The sequence below is a fragment of the Carcharhinus amblyrhynchos genome, chromosome 2 (genome assembly GCF_965287045.1).
Source record: "Carcharhinus amblyrhynchos chromosome 2, sCarAmb.v2.hapA, whole genome shotgun sequence".
In the NCBI taxonomy this organism is placed as follows: Eukaryota; Metazoa; Chordata; class Chondrichthyes; order Carcharhiniformes; family Carcharhinidae; genus Carcharhinus; species Carcharhinus amblyrhynchos.
Window position 1 is genome coordinate 53,392,470 of NC_137325.1, and position 25,135 is coordinate 53,417,604.

General features: G+C 39.8%; 1 protein-coding gene across 2 annotated transcripts in view; it reads right to left on the reverse strand.

Annotated features, from left to right (window-relative positions):
* skap2 (src kinase associated phosphoprotein 2) overlaps positions 1-25,135 on the reverse strand; it is a 298,277-nt gene that overhangs the window by 265,842 nt on the left and 7,300 nt on the right. For both annotated transcript variants that reach the window (XM_080205649.1, XM_080205640.1), the window contains exons 2-3: positions 22,332-22,437; positions 19,316-19,341 (exon numbers count right to left, since the gene is read on the reverse strand). In XM_080205649.1, coding sequence (XP_080061775.1) covers positions 19,316-19,341; positions 22,332-22,437 — 132 coding nt within the window. The remainder of the gene's footprint in view (positions 1-19,315; positions 19,342-22,331; positions 22,438-25,135) is intronic.

Here is a 25,135-nt window from a genome sequence, read left to right on the forward strand (position 1 = left end):
AAATTATTGAGCTTCTTTTCTTTGCATTAAGTTGCTCATTTTCACAACCATACATCAAGTTCAGTTTAGCTCAGTTAATTAGATGCCTGGTTTGTGAAGCAAAGTGACGCCAATAGTGCAGGTTCAATCCCTGTACTGGCTGAGGTTATTCATGAAGGCTTAATTTTTCAACCTTGCCCCTTGCCTGAGGTGTGGTGATCTTCAGATTAAATCACCACCAGTCAGCTCTCCCTCCCAAAGGGAAGAGCAGCCTATGTTCAGTGGGACTATTGCAACTTTATAAATTATTAGCTAGTCCTAATAGTCAGTTGCTGTTATCCCATGTATGCTTCACAAGTTGGCCAAAGGTGGTAGCTGCTTTCCCAATGTGTGCATCAAGCTCTGCAAAGGGATGGACTGTGTGACACCATGGTAGCAGAATTTCTTAACCACTTTCAGTGGGGTGTTATTTAATGTGATCGGGAGTGGAGCTGCAACATCTTGTCCCATGACCACAGTGATCTTGACACCCATTGTCAGGGAATCAGATCACAGGCATAGGAAAGACAGTCCATGAGTTTTTGCAGCCAAATTGCTATGCACGCGATTGACACTGCAATATTGGTGCAAAAGAGTTTTGTATGATGCAATAAGTTTTGCCTTCGCTTTCAATCTTGATGGATTGTAGAGATTTACTGTCTTGACTTAGTGTGCAAGATACCACATCTATGCACATTCTAGAATCAAAGAATTCAGATTTAGTGAACGCAAGTCTCGGTGGCTGAATCTAATTTTCCTGGTCCAAAGGAATTCCGTACTTAGGTTAAGTTTGCTTCCACCATAATCAACATCCATGCTTTGCTATGAAGAATAAGATCCATCCAAAAAATAATCAAGGGCATACTGGTTGTCAGTAGACTATTAAACCAGATGACTGAGACAAGCACTTCAGGGACAGAAGTTTAAATCCAACCACGCTTGTTGAGGAATTTAAATTTTCATATTCAATAGCAAAAAGTCAAAATTATCCCCACAGCACTTTGAGTAAAAAGTGAGTATGAGATGATAGATAAATTGAGAGATAAATAACCAGGAGCATAGACGTAAATAATTGGTAGGAAAATTAAATGGAGCCCAGGAAAATATTTTCACGCAGCAGATGGTGAAGGTCTGGAACTTGCTGCCTGAAAGGATGGCAGGAGCAGAATCCCACATTACATTTTCAAAACTAAATAAATATTCACCTTAAGTACATTAATTGTAGGGTTACAGACCATGAACTAAAGAAAAGGATCAGGCCAAATAGCTTTTTTTTTACAGCCAGCACAAACACAATCCTACCAATTATTTACGTCTATGCTCCTGGTTATTTATTTCTCAATTTATCTATCATCTCAGACTCACTTTTTACTCAAAGTGCTGTGGGGATAATTTTGACTTTTTGCTATTGAACATGAAAATTTAAATTCCCCAACAAACACGGTTGGATTTAAACTTCTGTCCCTGAAGTGCTTGTCTCAGTCATCTGGTTTATTAGTCTACTGACAACCAGTATGCCCCTGATTATTTTTTGGATGGATCTTATTCTTCATAGCAAAGCATGGATGTTGGTTATGGTGGAAGCAAACTTAACCTATCAGACTAAACACTAAGTACGGAATTCCTTTGGACCAGGAAAATTAGATTCAGCCATCGAGACATGCGTTCACTAAATCTGAATTCTTCGATTCTAGAATGTACATAGATGTGGTATCTTGCACACTAAGTCCAGACAGTAAATCTCTACAATCCATCAAGATTGAAAGCGAAGGCAAAAACTTACTGCATCATACAAAACTCTTTTGCACCAATGGCCCCCTTCAGTCATGAATCAGTAGGCACTGTGACATGACAAAAGAAGATCCAACCCAGTCAATTCTGCAAATCATTGAAACTAACATTTGAGAATTGGATCAAAATTGGGAGACTGTCCTGCTTTCAAGTCAAGCGAACAGACTGGTGGTCCATCACTGAACCATAACTTTGTCAACTTTTCAGAATCCTCCATCACCATAGCTGGATTCTGTCCCACTAATCAGACCCACTAGAGACGGTGGCATGATGGTATAGGGTCGGGGGGTGTGGGGGACAACCTCAGGCGATCTCAACATTGACACCAGACTCATGGCTTCAGCAAGGAAATGAGTGTAGTGACAGTAATGATTGCACTCTGGATATGATTTTCTATGTCCATCACCAGAAGTTGCTCAGTGTCACCACTACGAGTCAGGCCCTGAAGGGCATTTCAGCGAGGCCAGACTTGTGACAGATGGTGCAAAGCAAAACAAAACCCAAGAGGGAGAAAAACCTACTTGACCTCTGTAATGTACTTACTGTGTTAGGGGTTGTGGACTTCAACAGAAAGGAAAGTGATTTGCACAAGTGGATTCAAACAAACACACAACAGGTTTTACTGAAAAGCTGCTCCTGCTTCACTGCAGAATATAAAACCAAAAGTAAACAGCACCCTACGCACACATCTTAATGACATTACCATCAAAACATGCAATCATCTCAAAGCAATCTGAACTTTTTTTTACAATATATAACACCCCCCATCCTCTCTTTACATGACAACAAATTACTACAATGTTATAAATAAAATCAATAACACTCCAATTCTATACATCATTAATCATTATACACAATCAATAAGAAAGTTGGTCAGGAGGATGTCTATTCCTCTTTGGTTAAATACGGCGATCTGGAATTTGGCTGTCTCTGACCCTAAAAGTGTGATCTGGATCATTCAGCATTCTTCTCATGGAACTAAATCTGCATCATTCTCACTCAGTATGGTAGCTAAGACAATCAGGCAACTCAAAATCAACTAAGTCTTCCGGAGTAGCATTCACAAACACTAAGGACTAAAGAAATTGGTACTTCTGGAAATTATTCAGAAAATTATTTCAGAATGAAAACAATTGGTCAGCATGGTGTCACCAAACTAGTTCATCCTGTTTGAACCATGAGATAAATTTCACCTGTTTTTGCTAAAACTATAGCCAATTCCCATTTCTCACTCATGGCAAAATTAGGTGCTCTCTATCTCACAGAGTCACAGAATCATAAAAGGTTTACAGCATGGAAACAGGCCCTTCAGCGCAACCTGTCCATGCTGTCTTTTTTATTAAAATCCCTAAGCTAATCCCAATTGTTCGCATTTAACCCATATCCCTCTATTCCATTTTACCCATGTAACTGTCTAAATGCTTTTTAAAAGACAAAATGATACCTGCCTCTACCACCACCTCTGGCAGCTTGTTCCAGACATTCACCACCTTGTGTGAAAAAATTGCCTCTCTGGACACTTTTGTATCTCTCCCATCTCACCTTAAAAAGATGCCCTCTAGTTTTAGGTTCCCTTACCTTTGAGAAAAGATATGACTACCTAGCTGATCTATGACCCTCATTATATCACCCATCAGCCTTCTACGCTCCAGAGAAAAGAGTCCCAGTCTATCCAACCTCTCTTTAGAATTCAAACCATCAAGTCCCAGTAGCATCCCAAAAAATCTTTTCTGCACTCTTTCTAGTTTAATAATATCCTTTCTATAATAGGGTGACCAGAATTGCACACAGTATTCCAAGTGTGGCCTAACCAACATCTCGTACAACTTCAACAAAACATCCCAACTACTGTATTCAATGTTCTGACTGATGAAACCAAGCATGCCGAATGCCTTCTTCACCACTCTGTCCAACTGTGACTCCACTTTCAGAGAGCTATGAACATGTACCCCTAGACCTCTTTGTTCTACAACTCTCTCCAACGCCCTATCGTAAGCTGAGTAAGTCCGCCCTGATTCGGTGTACCAAAATGCAACAGCTTGCATTTATCGAAATTAAACTTCATCTGCCATTTGTCAGCCCACTGGCCCAATTGATCAAGATCCTGATGCAAGTGGAGATAACCTTCTTGGTGTCATCTGCAAACTTACTAACCATGCCTCCTATAATTCTCATCCAAATCATTTATATAAATGAATAACAGTGGACCCAGCACTGATTCCTGAGGCACACCGCTGGTCAAAGGCCTCCTGTTTGAAAAACAATCCTCTACAATCACTCTCTGGCTTCTGTCAAGAAGCCACTTTGTATCCATTTAGATATCTCACCCTGGATCCCATGAGATTTAACCTTATGCAACAAATCTTGTTGAAATGAGTATTGTTTTGCTTTCACTTGTCGTCTAACACTGATTGTTGCTGACACTATCTCTGAAGTTTCTGCAAGTAATAACAAATCAGGCATTGTTCTGAACATTCTCTTTAAGAGTAGTAATGCAGGTTGTCACGAGTAGTTTTTTTTTGAGGAGGTAATTTTTTTTGAGAAGGGCCATGGATGTAAAGCATTTGATAAGGTCCCTTATGGTAGGCTGATGCAAAAGGTTAAATCACACGGGATCAAGGGTGAACTAGCTAGATGGATTCAGAACTGGCTTGGCCAGAGAAGACAGAGGGTAGCAGTGGAGGGATCTTTTTCTGATTGGAGGTCTGTGACTAGTGGTGTTACGCAGGGCTCTGTACTGGGACCTCTGCTGTTTGTGATATATATATAAATGATTTGGAAGATGATGTAGCTGTTCTGATTAGTAAGTTTGCAGATGGCACAAAGGTTGCTGGACTTACGGATAGTGATGAACATTGTCAGAGAATACAGCAGGATACAGATAGGCTGGAAAATTGGGCAGATGGAATTTAATCCAGATAAATGCAAAGTGATGCATTTTGGTAGATCTAATGCAGGGGGGAGCTATACAATAAATGGTAGAACCATCAAGAGTATAGACACACAGACGGATTTGAATGTGCAAGTCCACAGATCCTTAAAGGTGGCAACACAGGTGGAAAAGGTGGTTAAGGCAGCATATGGCATGCTTGCCTTTATTGGATAGGACATAGAGTATAAAAGTTTGCAATATGATGTTGCAGTTATATAGAATGTTGGTTGGGCCACATTTCGAATACTGCGTCCAGTTCTGGTCACCACACTACCAAAAGGACGTGTGGAGGCTTTGGAGAGGGTGCAGAAAAGGCTTAGCAGGATGTTGCCTGATATGGAGGATCTTAGCTATGAGGTGAGATTGAATAAACTAGGGTTGTTCTCCCTGGAAAGACAGAGATTGAGGGGCAACCTAATAGAAGTTTATAAAATTATGAAGGACATAGATAGGGTGAACAGTTGGAAGCTTTTTCCCAGATCGGAAATGACAAACACAAGGGGTCACAAGTTCAAAGTAAGGGGGGGCAAGCTTCAATACAGATATGTGGGGGACGTATTTTACATAAAGAGCGGTGGGGGCCTGGGATGCACTTCCAAGCAAGGTGGTTGAAACAGACATGCTAAGATCATTTAAGACTTATCTAGATAGCCACATGAACAGACTGGGAATAGAGGGATACAAACGGATGGTCTAGTTAGGAACACATGATCAGTGCAGCTTGAAGGGCTGAAGGGCCTGTTCCTGTGCTGTATTGTTCTTTGTTTCTACAATATGACAAAAGGCTATTCGTATGACACAATAATGAACTTTGTTCTTCTGAAATTTTAAAGAATGTTTCAAGGATTGTATGAATCTTTCAGTTGGTTGATGGATGATAAGGTGTAGATTTTATATACTGAATACCATTACTTTGAAATAATGCTCAATCTCTTGTGAAGTCAACTGTGGACCAACAATCTGTTCTGGTTTACCAAATTTTGCAAAAATTTCTTCAAGTTTTTCAATGGTTTATTCAGATGTAGTAGATTATATAACCTCTAGCCATTTTGAGCATGCATCAGTTATGACCAAGAACATGTAACATTTAAAGAGACCAGCAAAATCCAAGTGCTTTCATTGCCATGGCTAATCCCAAAGATGTAAAAAGAGGAACAATGGTGGATTCCTTATTCGTGCACAGGGGGTTAACATTCTCCTACTTTTTGATCAATCCGAACATCCACAACTGGCCAAAATTAACTGTAATAAAAGTAACTATTTGCTAATTTCTTCATCTGGACTATACAGGATGTCCTTCATGAACTCCTTCACAAGAGTTCAAGGACTCTTCCATGCTGACTAGGAGGAATGTTCAGACTCCCCACAATAAATACCCACCTTGAACAGTCAACTCAAGCTCTCTCAACACATATGGTTGAGAATCAGGAAGTGGACGATGCATTTCAGCTATTGTTTCTTTCAGTACCATATCCATCACCTTCCCCATCACGAGATCATTTCTGGGATATCTCTGAATTTGAAAAACTGCTATAGGCAAATGATCTAATCGTGAAAAATAAATATTAGCAAAACCAGTTGGTAATATTTGCTCAATAGGTAAAGATAAGCGTGATAATGCATTAGCATGGCACTCTGATTGATGATCCTTTATAATCATAAGAACATACAGAATCAGAGACCATTTTTGCAAGTGACTAGCAGCTAACGATGGTATGCCTTTATATGGTCCAAAGGTTGATGGTCAATAATGTGACATGACGACAAAAATTTTGAATACCAAAATTTATACTCAATGCTCCTTCTTCCAGCTGAGCATAGTTAGATTCAGCACTAGTCAGAGTATGTGAAGCAAAAGCTATCGGTTGTCCTTCTCCCAAAAGGCATGTGAAACTACTGCTCCTACTCCATAAGGTGAAGCATCACAAACAAGTGCTTCAGACTTCTGCAAAGCATCTTTGACATCCTTGTATGCTTTTGTTTTCTGTCTGTTCTCCAGTCCCATGACTGTTTCTCACAATAAATTATGCAATGGCTTCAGGTTGAATTATTTAATGGCTTCAATATCACAGCCAAATTCAGAACAAATTTGCAATAATAATTTACTGATCCTAGAAAAGACTTCAACTGTGTTGTATTCTTTGGACGTGGAGCTTTTAATAGGATGATCCTTTTAGAAGTGTTGAGTCACATTACTATCAATAACATGACCCAAATACTGGACTGATGCCTGGAAAAAGCCACACTTTTCTTTTTTGAAATACAGACCATGTGCTTCAAGATATTCCAATGTGCCTTCCTAATTATTCAAATGTGCTCATTCACCCTACCCTGTAATTAGAATATCATCCATATAAAATTGTACACTAGAGAGACTACTTAAAATCTTCATCAATCCATCAATCTTTAGAAAAAGGCTGGTGCAGATGTTATTCAAAAAGCCAATCTTTTAAAATGAAAAAGACCTTTATGAATAGCAATAGCTGTAAGTCAACAGTTACATGCCTCTGTAAATGTGCTTGTGAAAGATCAAGCTTGCTGAATTTCTGGCAACTGATAACCCAGCAAACACATTTTCAATTAAAGGAAGTGATATTGATCAGCACACATTACTGGATTTATGGTTGTTTTAAACTCACAAATACAAACTGAAGCATCTGGTTTCATGACAGGTACAATGGGTGTAGCCATGTCACTAATATTCCAGAGTTAATAAGTCATGCTAATTCTTCTACTTCGACCTTGAAATAAATTGCATATGGCACTCCTCTTCCTTTGAGACTTTTTGAATGATTATTTGGCTTTGAGCTTCACTTCAATAAGTTAATGCCTCTTCGAATACACTCTTGCATTTATCCAAAAGATGTTGTCAGTCTGTTTTAACATTGACCAATCTGTCGACAGCACTCAGTTTAGCATTATCTTGCCCAACCATGATCTCCCAAATAAAGCTGGAAAATTACCATGGACAACACAGAGAGGCAATCCACCATTTGTCCATTCAACTCAATGTTGACCATGATGTAAACTTTTAATGGCATGATATGTCCTTAAAATCACATCAGCTGGTTTTAAAAGAAAGATACTGTAGCTTATGTTGGCATGTAGTCTTAAGAATTAAAGATAAAGCAGCATCAGCATCAATCTCCATCCTACTAAATTGTCTGCTTTATTTTGGAATCACCCAGAATCTATGCTATTCATGCTGCATGGATAAGATATTCAGTTGGAGCTCTAGCATATTTCTGGACATTCTCTTTTTCACAGTCATATTTGTTCCATGTAGTAAGTTATTTTTGTAAAATGCAACTTATTCTCTCTCTTGAAGGTACCCAGATTCTTCTTCTGAATAAGGTAAGCTGCTTTTGTCCAACAAACTTTTGCAACGTGACCCATTCTGTCACTCTTCTTGCATTGACCATCCTTGCTCCAACATTCACTCGCTGAATGGCCCATTTTGGCACATATGCTACAGCTTCTTGTTGTTTTGATTTCTTATGGGCAGTTCCTAACTTGTGAATTTTTATTCCTGCACCAAATTGTGAAGTCTCTTTATCAATTAGTTCCATCGCTGTGCCGATAGAACTATGTCTTTAAAGTCAAAGCACGTTTAGAAAACAACTTATTTGGACAGCCTCATTTTGGAAGCCATAAACTAGACAATTGTGAAGAGAATATTCTAATGATTCGCCAAGCTCACAGAATCATAGAGCTTTTTCTTACTCCAGTCTTCCTGGCACAGACACTTATTCTTTAATTCTACTGTTGCTTTTATTCAGTGCAAGGACCAATAATTTTTTTCTCTTAGGATCTTTCCTCTATGCTGTCAATGAAACAAAATCCCAACTCACTCCTAATTTTCTTTCTTTATTAGGGATTGTGCTTTTTAAACAGGACTGAAAGAATTCAAATAAACACACAACAGGTTTTATTGAAGAGCTGCTCCTGCTGCACTGCAGAATACAAAACTGAAAGCAAAACAGTAGTGTAAGTACATACTCTAATGACATCACCATCAAATTACATGATCAGCTCCTAAAGCAACCTGTAACCCTTTATAAATAACAACTTTGCCTTCAACAAATTACCTGTTGCACACTGGAGTTCTCCATGTCAGTATTGATAACAGTGGCCATCACACAGTCCAGAATTTTCCTGTCCTTCCTGCCAAATTTAACAGACTTGTGAATGAGTTGCCACATCCACTGAGGCAGCACCCACCATACCAGAGCTAGAAGATCCCTGCACTCCCCTTGAGAATATTGTCCATTGCATTGTATGGCCTAATCACCATGTTAGAACAGCTCCAGCAACTCAAAAATGGGCCCCCTTTAGGTGCTATGGGCCATCAGGAACAGCAGAGTTGTATACAATCACAATCTGTGATCTCATTGCCTGGCATATCCCTTATTAAAACAATAGTATCAAGCCAGGGGACCAACCATAGTTCAATGAGGCGTGTAAGAGAGCATGTCAGGAGCAACTGCAGGTATATTTAAATACAAGGTGCCAACTTGGTGAAGTTATAACATAGAAAACCCACAGCCAATGGGATAGATCAAAGTTCTATGGTCCAGCCACATCCAATTGAAATGATGGTGGTGAAGTAAACAACTAACAGGAGGAAGTGATTCCACAAATATCCTCATCTTCAATGACGGCGGAGCCTAGCACGTGAATTCAAAAAACAAAACTATCTGCAACCAACTTTCGTCAGCAGTGTCAAATGGATGATCTAGCTTGGCCTCTTTCTCAGGTCTCAGCTTGGGAAAGGCAATTTCCATAAATTGGGAGTCTAGTCCAAAAATGAGAGTCAAGTTCTCAGGACTAAAGTTAGGGAAGACTTCCAGATGCAAAGACCAAGAGAAATTTGAAATTCTCTTCCCTAAATGGCAACTGATCCTAGATAATATTTTAGTCTTAAAATTGAGATTAAAAGAGTTTGCTAGCCTAAGGTATTATAGGAGCATAGAATCCCTACAGCGTAGGAGGCCATTTGGCCCAATGTGCCTGCACCAACAACTATCCTATCCAAGCCCTATCCCCTATACACTAAGGGGTAATTAACATGGGCAATTAACCTAACCTGCACATCTTTGGACTGTGTGAGGAAACCAGAGCACTCAAAGGAAGCCCACACAGACATGGGGAAATGTACAGACACTACACAGAGGCCGGAATTGAGCCCAGGGCACTGACACTGTGCAACAGCATTGCTAACCACTGTGCCAGATGTGAGGCAAGTGGAAGATGCTTGAATAGCTAAACAGCTACTCCAAACCTTATGTTCAAATTCAGTTCACTCCATGTGATAGAGAAATAGTCGAGTGTGCTAAATACAGCAAAAGCTACGGGGCCCAAACACATCCCAGACCAAGGTGTTCCAGTACAGTTATAACAATGTTATTGATCTGATCAGGTGAAAAATTGTCCAGGTGGATTCTGTCCCCAAAACATGCCAAATCTAATCCCTCCAATTTCCATACTGCCAGACTATTGTGGAAGGTGTCTTTGACAAATCTGTCAAGGATCACACACAAATAACTTGCTCACTAATACTCAGAGTTTTGGCAGAATGACTTGGTTCAAGGTCTCATTACAGCCTTACTCCAACCATCAAAACTGAAGTCAACAGAAGTCCGGGGGAAAACTTTCCACTGGTTGGAGCCACATCTAGAATAAGGGAAAATGATTATGCAACAACAAAATACTGCAGATGCTAGAAATCTGAAATATAAACAGAAGATGATGGAAATACTCAGCAGGTTAGGCAACATCTTTGAAGGGAGAGCTATTTCACACTGAAGACCCTTTATCAGAGCTACTGAGGGGGCATCAACTTGAAACATTAACTCTGCATCTCAGCACAGATGTTGCCTAACCTACAGAAGATGATTGTGACTGGAGGCCAATTATCTTAGCCCAGCACTTCACTATAGGAGATCTTCAGGGTAGTGCCCAAGCTCGCTCGCTCTCTCTCTGATTGTGGAAATAAGACAAATTAGCAAAGAACATAGCTAAAATGAAAAAACAGAATTTTTTCAGCCAAATTGCAGAACTCTGGAATCTCGAAACCAGCTATTCACCAGATGTCAGGACTACTGGAATCACAGATCATAATAGCCGCAACAGTGATCTCATGAATTAAGCCCTATGTCATATACTTTTTTTAAAACTTACTTAGAAGTCAATTCTCATTTCAAATCTATGTGAATGCACGTGCATGTATTTAATCATTTTCTTGCCTCTGGTAGTTAATAAACTCACTATTTTCAACTCAAGTAACTCTGGTTAAATTAGCTCCTTTAAAAACATAAATATTAGAACTAGGAAAATGTATCCATGAAGGAAGGGATTCTTTTTAACTTAATCTTGCTGTGATCAAGTAGGATTAGAAAGAGAGCCAGTTCAGCCCTTCTCAATCCACAGGTTTCCCAGCTTGAGGCTTACAAATTAAAGAATCTTATCTGAGTTAACAAATTTGTTCATTACAGGTTGAAAGTTTTGGCAAGAGATACAGGGAGCAGCAAGGAATAACTTAATTACACAGGGAGTGATAATAACCTGCAACTTGCTGCCAATGAGAATGGTGAAAGCCGAGATGACTAATGATTTCAAAAGGAATTGGGCACGCAAAAGAAATAAACTTTCAGGGCCACAGAGAAAGAATGGGGCTGATGGATTGCTTTATAGAAAGCAGACATGGACTTGATGGATTGAATTACTTCCTTTTGTGCCATAATGACTAAGTGCTGGTTAATTCTATGATTATACCAGTAGACCCAACTATAATCGTAAGTCTAATGGTCTCAGCTTCCACTGGAGCACAGGCAGACGTCACCTAATCTCAGTGCTACAGTGGAACCACAGACGGAGTTCACGAAATTCATGTTTGTTGCCATGCAGGCTCATATCAAAGAACAAAGAACAACCCAGCACGGGAAACAGGCCCTTCGGCCCAACGAGCCCGTGCCGCCGCATCACCCTACACCTATTCTACCCTGCGTGTCTACGAATGGAACCCCTAACTTAGCCAGATTCAGGGAAGAATAGTGTCAATTTAGTAAACCAATCAGCCTAAGAGCACATCTTTGGGGTGTGGGAGGAAACCGGAGCGCCCGGAGGAAACCCACACAACCACAGGGAGAATGCACAAACTCCCACAGACACAGGCCCAAATCCCTGTATCTGCACAGCCAGCAGCGCTAGTCACCGAGCTGTTGTGGCACCCGTCTACCGGTCCACGATCAAGCACACACACCGACACGAAGTACTAGGCCACTCCCGGAACCTCCAAGAGCAGCCCACGCACGACCCACCGTGTGCATGCCCCTCGTTTGACAACGAGGTGGACTTCCACCTGCGGAATAAAAAGACAAAAACATTAACTTACAAGTCTGCATTTCCGGTGCCTCCCGAGGTTCTGACCTTATTTAATAGCCCCTACTATAACCCTCCATCCTCGTTTCACTCATGTGTCTGGTTGCAGATCTCAATGCTCAAAAGGACTTGCTCACAGGGGCCCACTCTTCAACAGGTTACTATGATTGCTGATGTGTCATAAGAAGAACATAAGAAATAGGAGCAGGAGTAGGCCATCTAGCCCTTTGAGCCTGCCCCGCCATTCAATAAGATCATGGCTGATCTGAAGTGACTCAGTTCCACTTTCCCGCTTTCTCCCCATAACCCTTAATCCCCTTGCCTACCAAAAACCTATCTACCCACGTCTTAAACATATTTAGCGAGGTAGCCTCCACCACTTCAACGGGCAGAGAATTCCAGAGGTTCACATCCCTTTGAGTGAAGAACTTCCTCCTCAACTCCGTTCTAAACTGCACCCCCCCTTATCTTGAGGCTGTGCCCTCTAGTCCTGCTGTCCTTTGAGCGGGAAGAACCTCTCCACCTCTACCCTATCCATCCCTTTCATCATCTTATATGTCTCTATAAGATCCCCCCTCATCCTTCTAAACTCTAACGAGTACAAGCCCAGTCTATTCAGCCTCTCCTCATAGCTCAACCCCCTCAACTCCGGTATCAGCCTAGTGAACCTCCTCTGCACTCCCTCCAAGGCCAAAATATCCTTGCGCAAGTGCGGCGACCAAAACTGCACACAGTACTCCAGCTGCGGCCTCACCAGTGCCCTGTACAGATGCAGCAAGACCTCCCTACTTTTATATTCAATCCCCCTCGCTATGAAGGCCAGCATCCCATTTGCCTTCCTGACCACCTGCTGCACCTGTAGGCTGGGTTTTTGTGACTCATGCACAAGGACCCCCAGGTCCCTCTGCACCGTAGCATGCTGCAGCTTTTCGCCCTGTAAGTAGTAGTCCTTCCTACTATTATTCCTGCCAAAGTGGATAACCTCACACTTGCCAACACTGTATTCCATCTGCCAGGTCCTTGCCCACTCGCTCAGCCTATCTAGATCCCTCTGCAGACTTTCTACACCCTCCGCACAATTTCCTGTTCCAATTATCTTTGTGCCATCAGCAAATTTCGACACCTTACACTCAGCTCCCTCCTCCAGATCATCTATATACATGATAAATAGCTGAGGCCCCAGCACCGATCCCTGGGGCACTCCACTAGTCACCAACCGCCAATCCGAATAGCACCCATTGACACCCACTCTCTGCCTCCTATTTGACAGCCAATCCCCTATCCACGCTAACACCTTACCCCCAACTCCATGCCCCCTAACCTTCTGTAACAACCTTTTGTGTGGCACCTTATCAACGCCTTCTGAAAATCGAGAAACACCACATCCACCAGTTCCCCTCCATCCACCGCACTAGACACATCCTCATAGAATTCCAATAAATTCGTCAGACACGACTTCCCCTTAACTAATCCATGCTGCGTCTGCTCTATCAAACAATTCTTCTCAAGATGCCTCGCTATTTCCTTTTTGCTGACGGATTCACGCATTTTTCCTACAACAGACGTTAAACTAACCGGCCTATAATTCCCTGCCTTTTGCCTGCTACCCTTTTTAAACAGTGGCGTAACATTAGCTGTTTTCCAATCTTCCAGCACTTCCCCGGAATCCAGCGAGGTTTGGAAAATAATCACTAAGGCATCCACTATCACCTCCGCCATTTCCTTCAGAACCCTGGGATGCATTCCATCCGGTCCTGGGGACTTGTCCACCATCAGTCCCACTAGCCTGTCGAGCACTACCTCTCTAGTAACAAAGATCTCATTCAGGCCCTCAACTCCTACCATCTTTCCATCATTAACACCTGGCAAATTATTCGCGTCCTCCTCCGGTGAAGACTGAAGCAAAAAACTTATTTAAGGCCTCAGCCATTTCCTCATCCCCCACCACTAAATCCCCCCTCTCATCCTCTAAGGGTCCAACATTCACCCTAGCCAGCCTCCTCCTCTTTATATATTTATAAAAACTCTTACTATCCTTTTCTATATTTAACGCTAGCTTATGCAATGTTAATGCCATGGCATTGGCAATGCTACTGCAATACATAAACCTGTTGTCTCTTAGAATGACAGCATTCATGCTCTTGCCACTGACACACTGTTTTGTGTCAGTTTGCCAGCCAGCTAATTGCTGCCACCATGCCACGATCCTCCTCCCAAGATAGCCTCCAGGCTCATTAAGGCAAAGTCTATGGCATCATAATGGACTAGTTATGGAGGATGTAGAAGACCACCAAAAACTTTGAGACATGCTCTATCATGTACTGCAGTACAGTCCATCCCAGTCCAAGTAGTCAAGGCAGCCAATGTTTCAGTAGGCCAAACACCTGCTTCATGTTGTTCCAAATGGTTTTGTCATTCTAGACTGCTCTGCCAGCATCAGCCGCCCATATCCCCAAGTAGAAAGCCTGTAGCTCTGCTAGGAGAGCTGAAGACAGTGAATAGGGTCAACTGATGCAGGACAAAACACACTGTGGTTGCTGCCTTGATGGTGGACATCACCAAAGAAAGTTTTGGCAGGGTTGCACACTAACTGCACAATTATGGAATGGAAGACCTTGTAGTTCTTGTTAGTCTCCCAGTCGGTATGGGGGCCCACAGAGTCATTTGGGTGCAATTGATTGTCCTGCACCATCCTAATCCTGCTAACTTAAAGCTGTGTGTCCTTTGAGCCTGCCATCTTGCCTCAGCAAAAAAAAACGATGAAATGTCCTCACCTGGAGTAGATGGCCTGTGTCTACCCAGCTGCTGAAATACTGGGAAGCACTGGCAATGTCCCCTACTCACGCATAGAAAGACTTAAAGATGTTAAAGTTGAGGGCATGGTGACTTTTATGGTTTCTGGTCTTTGTTCTTGTACGAGGCTCCAAGTGGGCTGAAAGAGGTGGCAGAGTTCAGTGACCACCTCATTATTGAGCCCAAGTACCTCAGATGCTACAAATCTGAATTTCACTGCTGTGATCTTTAAAGACAGCTTACTGTAGGCTCACTTTAAGGCATGTGTAACTGGGAATTTTTTGGACTGAATATTAGCCATCATTCACAACGAGGGTATAATCAGCTGAAAACACAGAAGCTTCCTTTACATGTGTTGAACTTAAACAAAAAATCATTTACTACAGTATTGGTGTGGTATTTTCAATTCCTCTAGTAATTATTGTTTTGGTTGTTTAGTGATTGCTTAATTAGTATTAGACTGAATTAGGACCATTAAAAATTGTTAATTAATGGGCAGCTTTAAACTTTTACCCCAACAATCCAGACATCTCACAAATCCAGATCCTGGAACACTGCATCTCATCATTCAATTACCCACTAGATTTAACACATGCCAACACTATATTTCATAATGAAAAAGTGGCTGGAAAATAAAACTTATACTCAAACTTACAGTTGTGTACAAAACAGGTATATTTTTGGAATCGATTTCTGCTTAGACAGTTGGAATTTATGACTTCAAAAAAGCCCTGTACGGCAATACTACAATACATAAATCTGATTATAGTGTCTTTGGATGTAGAAAACTTAACCTGTCATTCAAATCAGATGTTAAAAATAGAACACAAGATTTTTTATTGGCAGATATTGGGTTTTATTCTATTTGCAACACATTGCATTCTGAAGCAATGCCAACTGCATAAACCATACATCAGAATGTACCATAGAAGAAAACCAATAACAAGACTGCCACCATTGTTCTTAAATTCAAACATAAGGTGTCAATTGGTTAAGCAGGCATCTTTATTATTCCCTTATAAAGTAAAGCATAATATCCTAGATCATAAAAATAAATTTTAAAGAGTCGATCTTGGAGTAGACATTTAGTTACATTTAACAGTTTTATGCTGGTGCAATAAAAGATGTCATCACTTTGAAACACGTGGAGCCGTAAACCCTTGGCTCACAATTGTAGCCAAAAATCTGTCACAGCAGCCTGAGTCAGTATTGTGGTTGCTATGATCACAGCCAACAAACTATTAATCAATCCAGTTTAATGTTGTAACATTTATCCTGTAACAATACTTATATTTTGTACTGTAATAATGATTTGACCTTACTAGTCATAAATTGCATATGCTAGCCAGTTGACAACTTTTCACTAACATACTTACATTCAGCGAACTTAATAGGCATAACTTTATTCATTATACAACAAAAGAACAATCTTAGTTTATGTATTAAATTAAAATTTACTGCACCTGAGAGTAAGTGAACTGTAAAAATCATTTCTCTATTAGTGCCAATTAATGGAGATGTTGTCATTTTCTGCAAAATAACTTGTATAACTTGCACACTTTTGTTCAAAATAAGCTTACCCACCTCTTCAGCTGTATAGTCATTGTGATGCTTTGAATTGCACAATGTTGCATCCAAAACATTGAGCACTTAACACAATGTTGCCCAAGCTACTAAATCAATGCTATAAAAATAAAGTTGGCATTTAAAACTTTTTAAAACAATGGGGTAGAGAACAAAGGATGAAACCAGCTAAAAATTACATCAATATTAAGCAGTCAAATATATCTTCCATTTAAGGCAACTATAAAGTACATTTAACTGTACTTCACAATACAAATTAAAATCAGTCTTCTAAAGTTACTCCAACACATACTCTAGCTCCACCCATAGTCAAACATATTCAGTTTTAGCAAATGCAAGAACTACAATCATCAAGTCTCAGTTCTCACTTCATCAATCTGATTGGCTAGATTACCAAACTGCTACACTGTCATTACCTTCTTAGCCTATCAAGAACCAGAGATAGGATTTTTCCTTAATAACTAATGTGTCTACAGCTGGTAGATAACAAACCTCTTCCCGTGGTTCACACAAGCTTCGGCTGACCTCAAACTGTGACCCTCATACCAGTGGCCACAGGCTATAGGTCATGACCTCTTCAAGTGGTATCTTGGGAGAAAAGTCAATTCCGCTGTACGAAGATCAACAAAATCTATTGCATGATTGGGCTACAAATACTATTGTCTTTAATTTTAACATGACATTTTAAAGTACAAAATGGAGCCAATCTTACCTACCACATTATCACCATTAAAATAAATGCTACCGAGCATTACTGGAACTTACACTTGGAAATACAATTTAAAAACTCTGCATTTTTTAAAAAAGGTAATTATACTCTGGATGCCGCAGAGAGATTAAAAAAGAAACCAAGGCTCAGGAGGAAAAGTCAGCTAAAGATGCTACCAAGAGTAGTTTACATTTAACTGTGTCTTTAACAAAGAAAATGACCAAAGCCATTTAACGGACGGAAAGTAAAAATGAAAGCACGTAAGAATTATCAGGCAAATTTCAAAAAAGACAATAAATCTTCTGATAATACAAACGATTTCGTCAATTTAACTCCTCTACAAAACAAACAATTCCCAAATCTCTTTTGGTACAGTTCATAACAATTCCAAGGAATCTTTTTCCTTCATAATCTCTACATACATTTTCAATTTCCATATTAGCATATATTTGTTTCACAAAGATTATGAGTTCAGTAAAAGCAAAAAGATACCAGAAAAAGCCATCTACAACAAATTGCAACTCATTACCTCATTTACATTCTCTGATTTTGTATTAGCAGACGTTTGACCAGCAGGGGGAGCAACCACACACCTCATTTCCCCTTCCTAATTCAGCTATTTGAGAATCAAATGAGCTTCAATCAGACAGCAAAACTACAGTAGGTAATTCTGCCCTAGTATTCACCAACATTTTTCATTAAACAAGACACTAATTGGCAACTGGTGTTATACCTTGAGACGTGTGCATTTTTCAAATTGACATTTTTGTTAGAATGTATTTATACTCCAGTATACTTGAACGGTAGTAAAACTGGAGGTTATATGAACAAGTGCAAATACTAATGCTACACGACTCCATGAAACAATATTTCCTGCACTAGAAGACAAGCAGCTGAAATTTGCCGAAACTAGCAAGGATAAAATTATAGATCGTGGAACTTTCCTATTAGGAAAGCAATCAATCGCTATTTTACAGCATAGGAAGGGGATTACCTAGATCGTTGCATTTAGTCTCATCCATACCCATTAAAATTGTTTTTCATGCTTCTTTTCAAGTCATTACAGATTCTGCTCATCAGCGCCGATGCTGATATGGTATTGTCTTAACAGTTCTTTGCTTACTGAAAAAACAAATTCTAACTCTCCCTCACAGCTTTTCCTCATCTATTCTCAAAGGCACTTGAAAATTTTGAATACTTTAAATCAAATCTTCTGTTAATCTTCTCTAATCTAATCAAAAGGGCACCAATTTCTATATTGTCTCCTAACGACAATCACCCCATTAAATCTCTTTTATACCTTTTCCATAGCTTTGCTATTCTTACCTATAGGGTGTCCAAAACTGGAGCAATCACAGAATCCATAAAGTACAGAAGGAGACTAAGTCTGTACTGACCACATCCCACCCATAACCCCACCCATTTACCCTGCTAATCCTCTTGACACTAGGCCAATCCACCTAACCTGTATATCTTTGGAGTATGGGAGGAAACCGGAGCACTTGGAAGAAACCCATACAGACATGGGAAGAACATGCAAATTCCACACAGACAGTTAACTGTGGTCGGAATTGAATCTGGGTCCGTATTGCAGTGAAGCTGCAGTGCTAACCACTGTGCCACCCTTAAATATTCCAACTGCATCTTAATCGATAGTTTGTATAGGTCTTGCATTAGCTGTTTGCTTTTGTACTTGATATTCCTATTTATAAGGCACAAGAGCTCACGTTTCGCATTTTATCATTTTGTCCTCTTAAAAATTTTGTATCAAAATTATTCTTATTCTCCTTTCAAAGATGTTCCGTTTATTAGTGTACATTTCCTTCACTTATGCAGTCTCCTTAGAAGATTAAATGTATGACTAGGATCCATTACAGGGCAGATTATGTGGTTTGTAGATTGAGGTTCTAAGTGGCTTATTTTAATCCCTTACTCAATCACTTATTTCTAAATGCTATATGCAATTTTGCAATTGTACCATACAAACGGGAAAACAGAATGAGAAGTCAGCTTTTTTCAAAGATGATGACAAGGCAATGCACAGATTTCTTTCAAAAATGCTTGCAGATTCGAGAGTTTTTTTTCCAATAAGTGCATTAAAAATTTACCTCTCTCCTGGAACTCCTGAGGATAGCTGAAAAATAAAAGAGCAATTATTACATTATCTAGAATCAAATTCAGTTCTACAATACCAATAAATAAATACTTATTTTTCTCTTATAAGTTGATATTGGAATTATTTGTCTTCCTGACTGAAAGGGTCACACAAAGCAGAGGGAAAATAATCGGATTCATTTTTGCTGGAGATGGTTATTGTCTCGTATTTGTGTGACATGAATATTACTAGCCTCTTATCCTTATCAGTCCAGACTTGAAAGCTGTCATGGACTCAGTACTGAGTCATGGATGGTACGGTCAACAAACATCCCCAATTCTGACCTTATGACAGAGGGAAGGTCATTGGTGAGACAGTTGAGGATGGGTAAGCCTAAGATATTAGCCTAGGGAACTTTTGCAGAATTGTCCTGGGGCTGAAATGATTGGCCTCCAACAACCACAACCATATAACAACAAAGAACAACACAGCACGGGAAACAGGCCCTTCGGCCCAACGAGCCCGCGCCGCCGTCCCATTGCCTCAGTGACCTATTCATGATTTTAGTCTACGCCTAATGTGCGAGGATCAGGGAGGTCCAATATAGGGACAATTTGTTACCCAATCAGCCTAAAAGCGCATCTTTGGGATGTGGGAGGAAACCGGAGCACCCGGAGGAAACCCACGCAACCACGGGGAGAACGCGCAAACTCCCACAGACACAGGCCCAAATCCATGTGTCCGCACAGCAACAGAGATAGTCTCTGAGTTGTCATGTTGCCCTCGAGATGGTCCAGTTTAAGCATACTAACGACATGAAGCAATAGGCAACTCCCGAAGCAACATCCAAGAGCAGCCCACTACAACCTGCCGCATGCATGCCCCTTGCTGGTCAACAAGGTGGACTTAAATGCCTGTGGAGACAAAAAATTCATTATTAAACAGGCAAAATCTTCCTTTTGCACAAGGCATGACTTCGACCTGTGGATATATTTCACCACACCCGTACCCACACTGCCCATTGACTTCAATTTTGCTAGGGTTCCATGACATCACTCTCATCTCAGCTCTTTGGGATGAAGAATGTAATGAGTTCAGCAACAGTGTGGCCCTGGCAGAACACAAACTGGGCATCGGTGAGATAACACCACGTTTGCTGATTATCAAGAGTAAATGGATGAGGCAGTAATTAACTGGGTTGGATTTGTCCTGCTTTGAGTGTACAGGGCATCCCTGGGCTGTTTTCCACATTGTCAGGGAGATGCCAGCATCATAGCTGTACTGGAACAGTTTGATTAGGGACAAGGCTAATTCTTGAACACAAATTTCAATACTACTACTGGAATGTTGTCAGGGCCAATAGCCATTGCATTATCCAGTGCCTTTAGATGTTTCTTGATATCACATGGAGTGAATCAAATTGGTTGCAGACTGACACCTGTGATGCTGGGAACCTCAGGAGGATGCCAAAATGGATTATCCACTACTCTGGCTGAAGACTGTTGCAAATGCTTCATCTTTGTCATTTGCACGAATATGCTGGCCTACCTCATAATTGAGGATGCAGATATTTATGGAGACTCCTCCTCCTGTAGGCTATTCAGTAACATTCACGGATGGACGTGACAGCACTGCAGAGCTTAGATTTGATCCATTGGTTGTGGGATCCTTAATTTTGTCTATTTGCATGCTGCTTCTGCTTTCAACATGCAAGCCATCTTGCGATGTAATTTCACCAGGCATTTTTAGTTATGCTTGGCTCCACTATCAGCATCCCTCCTGCATCCCCCATTGAACCAGGGTTGATCGCCCTGGTTTAAGAAGTAACAAGTATGCCAAACCTTGGAGGTCACATATCGTCACTGAACACAGTTCTGCTATGTTCATGGCTAGAGTCTCATGGATGTCAAGCTTTAAACTGCTTGATGTGCTCTGAATCCATCCCATTTAGCAGACAGGCAATGCCACAAAATGCAACAGATGTTTTTTTTCAATGTGAAGACAGGCCTTCCTCTCCAAAAGAATTGAGTGGTGGTAACTCCTATCATGACAGAGTATCTCCAACAGACAAATTGGTGTCAGCGAGGTCAAGTATATTTTTCTCTCATCACCTGCCGCAGGCTCAGTCTGCAAGATTTGCCTTTCAGGATTTGTTCAGCTTGGACAATAGTGTTCCATCTAAGCCACTCCTGGTGTTGGACATTTAAGTTCCCCCACCCAGAGTATATTCAAGATCCTTCTTACCCTTGGTGCTTCTTTCAAGTTTGCATTCAACATGGAGGAGTACTGTTTCATCATTTAAGGGAGAGTGGCAGGTGGTAATCATCAGAAATGTTCCTTTGCCCAAATTTAACTTATTGCCATGAGGCTTAATGGGGTCCAATGCCAATGTTCTCTCTAGAACAAAGTAGCCTGCCTGATTCACATCTACCACCTTAAACATGCACTCCCAGCACCAGCACATAGTGGCAACAATGTAGACCAGCTACAAAACTCAATGCAGCAACTCACCAAGATTCTTTGAACAGCACCTTCAAAACACTCAGCCTATACCATTGGAAAGACTAAGGCAAACATTGCATAGAAACACCACCAACTACGAGTCCATCCTCCAAGTCCCAAATCCAGTTTGGAAACAGATTCCTATTCCTTCACTGTTACTGGGTGAATATTCTAGAAATCCTACCCCAAGAATACTATGGGTGCACCTAATAACCTGAATTTCCAATGGTGCAAGGTACCGCTCACCAACATCTTTTCAAGGACAATTAAGAATCAACAATAAATGCTCAAATCCAAAGAAAGAATAAAAATAAATTACTTACGACTTGATGTATGAAACTATCCAGGTGACAACAGAAATAATTCCCATCAAGTCCTATCTAAAGCCTCAATATATAGTCTGACCATTTTGCCTTTGCAATAAATTGGGATAATTAGGTTGAAGTATAGACTATTTAATTCCTTTGCTGTTATTAAAGATGTTAAAGTAGAAAACAAATATCCATAAATCACAAAATTATCTTTACCTTGTTTTAATAATCTTAAGTTTTCTTAAAAGTGCATCTTTTTTTTCCTTTGCCTTCTTAGTCAGGTTTTCTTCCTTTAATATTTCAAGTATAAATATTTCAATATCTGCAAATGAAAAATATGTAAATTTCAAATTTATATCAATTTCATCAGCTGTTAATAAGAATTCAACAATGAAATGATTTGCAGTTTCAGCTAGCTAAAACTTGAACCACTCACTTACCAGGGTGAGGTGGGGGTGGCACTACCTACACTGCAGTGGTTCGACAATATGAACTTACAGTTGAACTAAACTGCTCTTCAGATTTACACTACTACATGCATAACAATTCTACAATAAAACACAGACAAGGAAAAAAAATCAGCCATTTAAAGCTACATTCAATGTAATTAAAATCTACATCACTTTCAAAGCCCATATCGAAGGCTGAATGTTTACAATCTCTGGATACACAAGTGCACAGTCCAGTCAAATGAAATCAAACCATGCCACGTCCATCCGTGAATCTTTGTCTACTTCTAACATGAAGCTTGCATCAGAAAAAGCTTCAATCATTATTGCTAATACCATTACAGCACATTGGTCTTGGAAAAAATTAGAGGCATATGAGGGGGGAAAATTACTGAATAGAATTTATACGTACATGAACCTTGTATCAAATGCATACAACTCACACAGAGAACTACATTTACAATACATTTTAAATATAGCCTTCTAGGTGTGAGAGAATTCCATTATAAAATTCTACAATAAAACAACCTGGTATCTGAAAATAATTTATTATCTAGTCAACATACCGATATGGCACTGTCACCTTGTTAAATCATCATTCAAATAACATTTTGAATATTCATTACCATTGAACAGATATCTATATTAAGAGGAGAAATGGGACTCGGATCCACAGTCACAAATATCTAGCTGTGTGGTAACAGAGCTGGCTGCATCACTTTGGAAACAAGGTGTGTCCTCAATCCTTAAAAGCATCTTGCTACTCTTTAGTGAATAACTAGGAAGTAAGGCCAAGAGCCAATATTTCAGTTAATGATGCCTATATGAAACTGAAGATCTTGCATAGCAGGGCAAAATAAATAGCTACAATTAAAGCATTAAAATACTATTGCAACAGGATATCACAATTCAATGCAAAATTAATAAAGTTTGTAATATTAGAAATGTATATGAATATAGATATCTAACTTGCAGAAAACCATAGCTAAATCAATTTTGAAGTGTTGGTCATATTTTAAATATTCTTGCATACCTTATCAAAAATTAAAATGTTCAAATTCAGGATTAATCCAATTTTTCTTTCTATACTTCCATACTAAATTACAGCAATAGTTTTTTCCCTCTTCCCATCACTCCCACACTATTGGGTGAGAAACAACTTTAAAATGGTCTCTAACTACTTATAAAATGTAAGCAACATAGCCAACATACAATTGCTGCCAAGAAGTTACAGTAATAGAGCTATTTGCTTTCTGAATGGAAATCTCCTTCATTCTCATCAGCATATAAAGAGTATCCAAGTTTGGTCATCTTTCAGCCAAAAGGTTGAAACCTGGAATGCATCAGTATTTAAACACTGGAATTTTTCCAGAGTTTCAGAGCATAAATTGTTACTGTAATTAAAGTTTATCCAGTTTGGGTTACAGTTTAATGATAACAGCCGTTTAAACTGATTGTCTTCTCGATGTGGGAACCCGACTTGAAAACAGCTCAAACTAAAGTTCCTTCTATTGGATTGTTAGGGTTCCTATGTGAAATTAGCTTCAGCAGTCTTAACCTAATTCTCATTGAATATTAATTAGATGGATACCTAGTTTCAAGATCCTCAGTTACTGTGACTCATGAGCCAAGCAGTTGTTTTTAACTATACAAATATGCATCTTTAGACAACTTCAGTGATGTCTTTAAAATAGCGAACGGGTTAGAATCATGGATAAGCTATTTAAGTTGAAGGTGGGGGGAGAGGGATGGACAAGAGGACGCAATAAGATTACATTAACTATTAGAAATAAGTCAGCAGGATGCCTTTTGCAAAGATGTTGGGCTGTGGAACTAGTATAGTGTGAAGCACAGATGCAGAGCAGACATTCAAGAAAACAGCTACATGGATTTCCTGGGGAACCAACATAAGGACACAGGAGATTGGAAGGTATTGTGGAAAATGTGTCTTCCAGTCAAAATAAACAATTGAAATTTATTTTGTTGTTCTTGGGTGCCAGAGGGGTATTTCCCAGAATTTGTTCCTAAACTGCCCAAAGTTTTTCCTTTTTCTGTCTCTCAGGAGGTACCACGGTTAACATGTTCAATGGACCAGCTAATTTTGATTTGTTTCAATTTTTATGTTGGTATGCCATGCCAGAAAATTACCAATTTACAACTAAACTGGCAATTTCACTCAAAGACTAAGCACAACTGATGTAGAAAGATTACACTGATGAAATAGGATGTGTTTTTTAAATAGACAATAATTTGCCTAAAGTAATAGGTCAAGATGTTTTTGACCTCATTTTAGATCAATTTAACAATAATTTAAGGATATTCCAAATTGGTGGCCATAGAAGCTAAGCTGCAATTTGACAATTAAATGTATAATATACTAATAGTGTTATGGGCAAGGATATATTATTGTGGGTCAAGGCAGTTCGTGAGCTAATTATTTATAAAATTATTGCCAAAGCATCAGAAGGCTGTGATCTCACATTGCAAGAAAAATCTCTCACAACAGCATAACCAGAAAAGTTTGCCAAAATTGCCACAAACGCATATTATTGCAATATTCCCTGTATACCC